This window comes from Tupaia chinensis, unplaced genomic scaffold (genome assembly GCF_000334495.1).
Source record: "Tupaia chinensis unplaced genomic scaffold, TupChi_1.0 Scaffold000180_1, whole genome shotgun sequence".
Classification (NCBI taxonomy): domain Eukaryota; kingdom Metazoa; phylum Chordata; class Mammalia; order Scandentia; family Tupaiidae; genus Tupaia; species Tupaia belangeri.
In genome coordinates, this window is record NW_006159655.1 from 899,268 (window position 1) to 906,747 (window position 7,480).

Below are 7,480 nucleotides of genomic sequence, written 5' to 3' on the forward strand. Positions count from 1 at the left end.
GGGGCACCCCCCCCATAAAAAAAAACCCCCAAAAAAAAAAAAAAAAAAAAAAAGAAATGCTAGCTCCAGAACTTAAAAAAAAAAAAAAAGCAAAAGTCAACACTGTCAGACTAGCGTTTAATTTTTGAGGTTGCAGAAGTATTTTTCTAATAATAAACATAATTACTTACAGTTCAGAAGTGGTTGCATACAAGAAATGTCAGATAAGAGAAAAGTGCTTTTTGGTGGCAGCAGGTACTTCTGTCCCATTAAAGTAATCATTTTTGTAAATCCAGAGTTGTTTTCAACAATGCGAGAAAATAAATCCTGCTCTGTAAAAGATATATCACCTTCCATCAATTTTAATGTCTGAAGTCCAATTTCATTCTGAGATAGCAAATGCTTTGCCATTTCACATAATTCTGACAAACTGCAGGAATCAAGAGGTGACGCAATGGGCTTTTTTTGGTCCTGTTTTTCAAAGCATGGGTAAAGAAAACCACTTTTGAGACCTTCTTGGATTAACTGTATAGATCCATCCAAAATCAGCTCTCTGATCTATAAGAGAAATTTTTAAAGTACATTAAAATGATACATTAAAACAATTTTCTAAATAATAAAATTCTTACTGTGCTTTTAACATTTGAGTTTATAATTAAAATCAACCTTTTTTCTTTATTCATGATATAGTATCTTCATTCGTAATAGAGCATGTACACACACACACACACACACACACACACACAGAGGGGAAAAAGAGAGAGAGAAAGAGAGAGGAGATCCCCTTCCTCCAGTCCTCAAGTCCAGCAGCTATGGGACACTTGTGTATGTATGCCCAGAATGTTTCAGTCTGACTGGATTGGGGATTTGAACCACAGTACCTATGTGGGAACTGGCTTCTCTTGAGTAGCACATTACCACTGTACCACGGAGCCAGCCCAAAATCAATATTCTTAATGCTTATGTTAAAATAATTGTATATTTCAAGGATAAAACAGAATATGCAAGTATATCTTTGAACTGCTGTTTCCTAATTGTAAAATGAAACAAATCTCACACATTCACTGACAAATAACCAAACTAAATATGTACAGAAAATATACTCTTAAAAATCTATAAGATTGGGACCAGCAGTTAGCGTAATGGCTATGTCGCTGGGCTCCCATGTAGTCGATCGTGGTTCAAGTCCCAGACCTGGTGGCTTAAACTCATGCCGGGCGCATGTGTGTGTGTGTGTGCCCAAGATCCCAAGAGGAAAATGGAGGAGAAGGGATTGTGGCATGGCCATCCCCCCTAGGGGGTGATTTCTCGCTTTCTGTCTCACTGTCTGTCTGGCGAGTGCACACGCCCTATAGCAAAAAGTTCTCCTAAAAAAAAAAAAAAAGAAAGAAAGAAAGAAAAAAAAATCTAAAAGGTTAATTTGATAATCAGAATGTTTCTAAAACAAAATGAAATGCTAATCTATGAAGACAATTAATTTTGAGTCACAACATTTAACCTTAGGCTTTTCTAGTGATCTAACTTTAAAATAAACAAATTTTCATTCTATAAAATGTAGCTTGAATTATTAAAAAGCAGCTCAGCAAATGGATATGTAAACAAAATTTAGCAAAGTACAGCTACAATAATTATGAAAAAAATTAAAAAGTCAAGTTCTGCTTATAGACAAGATGAAGTATCAAGGATCTATTTAATAAAATTACATTCGTTCTCTGTATAACGAGACTTTGGTCCATAGCAAACCAAATACTTCATAGTGGTCTCATAAGATGATAATGGGCCAGAAAAAGTCCTATTACCTAGTGACATCATAGCCATCATAAAATCTTTGCATAATGCATTAGTCACATGTTTGTGGTAATTAGGTGTAAAAAAATTGTTTTAAACTTTATATAAAAGTACAACACAAGCTATTATGTACAGTACATAATATTTTATAATGATAATAAAGAACTATGTTATATGGTGCATGTACTTGCCAAAGGGAGAAAGTGAGAAATCACCCTCCTGGGGTGGGGAGGACAGTCACATCACAATCCCTCCAATTCTCTGCTCAGAATTTTGGGCACACTCATATATGCAACAAGTGTGATTTTTAAGCTGCCTGGTCCAGGGCTCAAACTGTAGTCGGCCATGTAGAATCTCAGTGCCTTAACCATGATTCCACCTACTGGGCCCTAAAATACTATAATTTTAATCATTACACTATACTCCTCTACTTAGTAAAAAACAACAACAACTTACTTACTGTATAACAGTGTTACATGTTATGCTTGCAGCAACCTCTAAAGTCTTATGTTTCCCTGTCTCTAGATTGCATTATTTTCTCTTGAGCTTGCTTTAGTTTTATATGGTTTTGTTCATCATGGCCCCTAAGCAACAGACTATGCAATAAAGCCTCAGTGTGCAGCAGGCTATACTATTTATGTTTACATAAGTACATTCTATAATGTTCAAACAATGACAAAATTGCCTAATGACACATTCCCCAGAATATTTCATTGTCATTAAGGAACATGACTGTATTTTTAAAAATGTTCAAGATGTGTTCTTTTTAAAGAACGTTTTCAGGCCTAGCCACAGTGGCATAGGTACTTGGGTGCCACTGTACAAGGTGGGGGGTCTCATGGAGTTCCTAGGTTCAGTTCACAGACCAACCAAAAGCAGACTGGGTACAGTGGCATATACCTGTGTCCTACCTAACTGGGAAGCTGGGGAAAGATCAATCACAGCATGGAGACACTGTCTAAAATACCTATTTCCCTCTCTCATTAAAAAAAAAACAAAAACCAAAAACAAAAAAACTTCCTCCGGAAGTCATACATTGGAAAATAGTGGTCCCCCTGATGTGGAGGGGCCTGAAACTCAATAGTCCAAGGTTCGAAATTGCTGACATTTTCTAGGCCTCTGCAAATTCACTCTCTCTCCCCCTTTGAAGTGATAAAACCAACCTGAAATCTTGAGAAGCCAGATACCTCGTTTAACCCTTTCTTCTTTAGAGAAAATCCTGGGCTGCTTCTTCCTGATAGGATACCGTTAATCTACTGAAACTCCCCTTTTTCCCAACTCCCCGATAAAACACTGTGCTTAACCACCATGGTGGTGGTGGTGGGGGGGGGTTTGAGTTTCCTCTGTGCCTGCTATCATAATAAAGAGATAAAGAGTTCTCCTTTTCTCTCCAGAGTGCTGTGTTTTCAACCTTCTGCATCTGTTTTTCCACATTTGGTGCATTGGGCAGGAAGTGACATCAGACTGGCCCTTTGAGACACTGATCCCAGAGCGCACTCCTCCAGGATGGGTACTGTAATGTGAAGAAATAGGCATGCCCTCAACTCGTTTGACAGGATCCCTCAGCTGAGATGCCTCCCCTGAGATCGAGCATTCCTGTACCATCAGACTCCAATTGGAGAGAAGGACCAACTCCTGTTCCAGACCTTGATGCATCATCTGTGGTCAACTCTGGTAATCTGGTAAGCCCTCAGGGATCTGTAGAGTCCTATCAGTCTGACCCACTCAATTTGAGAGGATGAGGAGACCCGTAGACTCTCCTTCAGTTGCAGGACCGGCAGTCATCTGGTAATCAGTTGGTGTGAGGAGGGAATGTATAACCTCTGAGTGAATGTGAAGGTGATGAGCGAAATGTGTTTGTGGCCCCACAGTGCATTGCACTACGGGACATGATTGGGTCTGTACCTGTGGTTCCATGGTGTTTCTAGAAAGGCTAAATGACAAAATTACATGCTGAGAGATGCCCTTCCCTCTCTACATGTGTAATCCAGTGCAGGTTCTATATCCAATTTCTTATTGCCAAGGAAATATACAAAGCCCATTAGGGGCATGGCCAGACAGACACCTGATTGGTCTCCCCTTCAGTGGGGTGGAGAACACCTATCCTTTGTCTGTTTAATGGCATTGTTCATGGGAGGGGGGACACAGGGGCCATTGGGAGGGCTTCCCCTGTAGAGGTGAATAGCCAGAGTAGACATCAGGTCACAAGTTTTGTCTCCAGAAGCTGGGATATGAGTTCCTCTCGACTATGACAAGAGATGTCCTCCCATAGACCATCCTGACTCACCTACTAAGGTTTTTCCCAAAGAGCAAAACCTGTCCACTCTGTCAGGGAAAAGAGAGGGCAGGTATCAATCTCTACCTAGACCACCTTCCCTCATTGATTAGTTTGACAGACTTCTGTTCCCTTTTCGTCCTTCATTCCATCTGCCATCCACCACAGTAATAACTCTCCACTTTAGCACCAGTGTATCAACCGTTGGAAGACCAAGAAGAGGGACCCCAGAGAGAAACCACTGTGATCCTTCTGATTGCAGCCCTTGGTCAAGGCCCCCCTAAAAAAACTAAAACTTATTGCCTATGCTGCCTAGCCCATTAAGCAGACCCCTGGGAGAATATGACATAGCTTCCGAACCAATGGGCTAAGACCCGCCCTCAGGAGCCACTGTAACCTCCAGAGCCTCTTAATCAAGCACTTCCTCCAACCAGTGATCTCCTGTGCCTTTTGGGAAGTGCAGGCATTTAATAACTGAATAAGAGAAATCTGGGATACAATGGGAAAACCTCAATTCAAATCTTCCAAGCCTACTGTGCTGGACTGTATGCTGACTAATTTTAAAAAGGGCTTCTCTGGTGATTACGGAGTTAAATTAAAACCAGAGAGGTTGTGCGCTCTCTGTGAAATTGAATGGCCTATTTTTAAGGTGGGATGGCCACCAGAGGGAACTCTATGCCTACCTACCCTATGGGCCATGTACAGTGTAGTTACTAGAACACCAGGCCATCCTGACCAGTTCCCCTATGCTGAGTCCTGGCTACAAATTGCCCAAGCCCTTCCACCTTGGGCATAGATTTGCATTAGAGGAAAGAATCAATGTACTATTCTGGCCACCAGCATTATGCTGCAGGCACCCACTTCTGGTCAAAAAAAAAAACTTGTGGCTTGGGCCATAATCTTGGGATGACTGCCAGCAACTGCTCCTCATCTTTCTTAATACAGAGGAGCAAAGACCTGGCTGTGAGTGCATGCTGCCAACAATGTGGTAGATTCCGAGGCTTAGGCCAGAATTGCCTTTCCGAGTGAAAAGCCTGGCTGGGATTTCCACATGGAGGATGACTGCATCCATCTCAGCAAATATCGAGAGGTGCCCCTGCAGAGGACAAAAGCCAGTGAAAAGAAACCTATAAACATGGCCAAAACAACAGAAATAATTCAAAAGGCAGATGAACTGCCAGGGCAGTTTTACAATGTCCGGTATGATGCAAAGTGTACCGGATATATACTCCGTTTGACCTGGAGAGCTCTGAAAGCCAGCGGATGATTAATGCTGCACATGTAGCCCAGTCAGCCCCTGGCATCCACAGGAAACTCCAAAAGTAGGAATGTTTTGCTGGGATGAATGCCATCCAACTCATAGAGATTGCTAATCAAGTATTCCTGAACTGAAGTCAGGAGGAGAAAAAGGAAGCAGACCAGTGGATGAAGCAGAAGGCAGCCCTACTGGCCACTGCCCTCAGGCAACTGGATGACCTATCCAGTCCAAGAGGAGGGTTGAAAGTCAGCCACTCCAGGCATAGACCAACCCAATATGCTTACTGCAAGGAGGATCAGCACTGGAAGAATGAATGCCCCAAGCAGAAGGCAAACCAGGGAAGAACAACCTGGAGCCCACTGAGAGCCTCTGAGACTTTACACCCAGAGTCCCCGAGTGACTTTCTGGCCAAGATGGGATCAGAACAGGACCAATAAGGCTCCATGATCCTGGGCCCCGAGAGCCTCTGGTCATTATCAAAGAAGGGGGCCGACCAATGACATTTATGGTAGACACAGGCACTGAACACTCCATAGTAACTCAGCCCCTAGCTCCCCCATCTGGCCAAAAAGTTACTATCATGGGAGCCACTGGAAACACCAGAACTCAGTCCTTCTTACAGGCAAGAAGTTCCCAGTTAGGAAGACACTTGGTTACTCATGAGTTCTTGTACCTGCCTGACTGTCCAGTTCCATTGCTGGGAAGGGACCTACTAACTAAATTTAGAGTACAAATCAGCTTTGACTCATCTGGCTCAGTTGCTTTAACTGTCAGTCCAGCCAAAATCCTAGCTGTGGCAATGCCCTGGGAGGAAAAATGGCAATTGTTCACTCCTCAGACACCCCTTGGAGATGATGAGGCACTTTCTTCACTTGTTAAAGGCTTCCCTACAGTCTGGGCTGAGGGTGCCCACTAGGAATGGCAACCAACCACCCACCTATAATGGTCGAACTGACACCTCAGGCACAGCCTGCGCACCTCTGCCAATACTCAATATGCCAAGATGCTAGGCTAGCCATAAAGAAACACATCAATTGGCTCAGAGAAGCCAGGATCCTGGTCGAGTGCCAGTCTCCCTGGAACACTCCCTTCCTCCTTGTGAAAAGGGAACCTCAAGAGACTATTGGCCAGTTCAGGGCTTGCAAGCTATGAACGCTTACACAATGACCTTACATCTCACCATACCCAACCCATATACTTTGCTGAGCGCTCTCCGTGCAGAGGCTGAATAGTTCACTTGTCTGGATCTCGAGGATGTGACCGCTTACACAACGACCTTACATCTCACCATTCCCAACCCATATACTTTACTGAGTGCTCTCCATGCAGAGACTGAATAGTTCACTTGTCTGGATCTCGAGGATGCTTTCTTTTGTCTGTGGCTAGCAGCCATCAACAAACTATTTGGTTTTGAATGAGAATCCAGACAACCAAAAGAAAACACAGCTCACTTGGTGCAGAATCCTTCAGGACTTCAAGAAGTCTCTGACTTTGGAGAAGTGCTTGCTGCTGACTGGAAATGTTTTCCAAGCCAAGAGACTGAATGCACTATCCTCCAATATGTCAATGACCTTCTGCTCACTGGAGCAACCCAAGAAAATTGCTGGAATGGAACTTGGGAGCTGCTTCAGCTTGTCCCAGGTAGGGTACAAAGTCAAGGGAAAAAAGCCCAAATCTGCTGCACCCAGGTGCAATTTTTGGGATTCATTCTGACAAAAGGACATTGTGGTCTTGGGCACTAATGAAAGCAAGTGGTATGTAGATGGATTCAGCCCACAACCCAGAAGCAACTACACAAATTCTTGGGAGCCATGGGATTCTGTTATATTTGGATCCCAGGTTTTGCTGAAAAGGCTGAGCCACTGTATGAGCTATTAAAAGGCCCAGAGGGAGCCCTTTTTGAATGGGGACCCCCTCCAAGAACAAGTTTTCTAGGATCTTAAGTCAAGCCTCAGGAAAGCTCTGGCTTTAGGACTCCCAGATGTCACCTAAGAACTCAATCTATTTGTATGTGAAAAAAGTCAGACAGCACTAGGAGTTCTGACTCAGTCCATTGGGCCTTGGTAGAGATCTATTGCCTATCTGTCTAAAAGACTAGACCCAGTGGCATCTGGATGGACCCCTAACCTAAGAGCTCCATTGCCACTGTTGAATTGATTAAAGAGGCAGATGAGGTAACC

At 43.2% G+C, this 7,480-nt stretch overlaps 1 protein-coding gene across 3 annotated transcripts in view; it reads right to left on the reverse strand.

Moving 5' to 3' along the window:
- METTL4 (methyltransferase 4, N6-adenosine) overlaps nt 1-7,480 on the reverse strand; it is a 56,668-nt gene that overhangs the window by 26,457 nt on the left and 22,731 nt on the right. For all 3 annotated transcript variants that reach the window (XM_006146482.3, XM_014587056.2, XM_027771048.1), the window contains exon 4: nt 171-537. In XM_006146482.3, the coding sequence (XP_006146544.1) occupies nt 171-537 (367 nt within the window). The remainder of the gene's footprint in view (nt 1-170; nt 538-7,480) is intronic.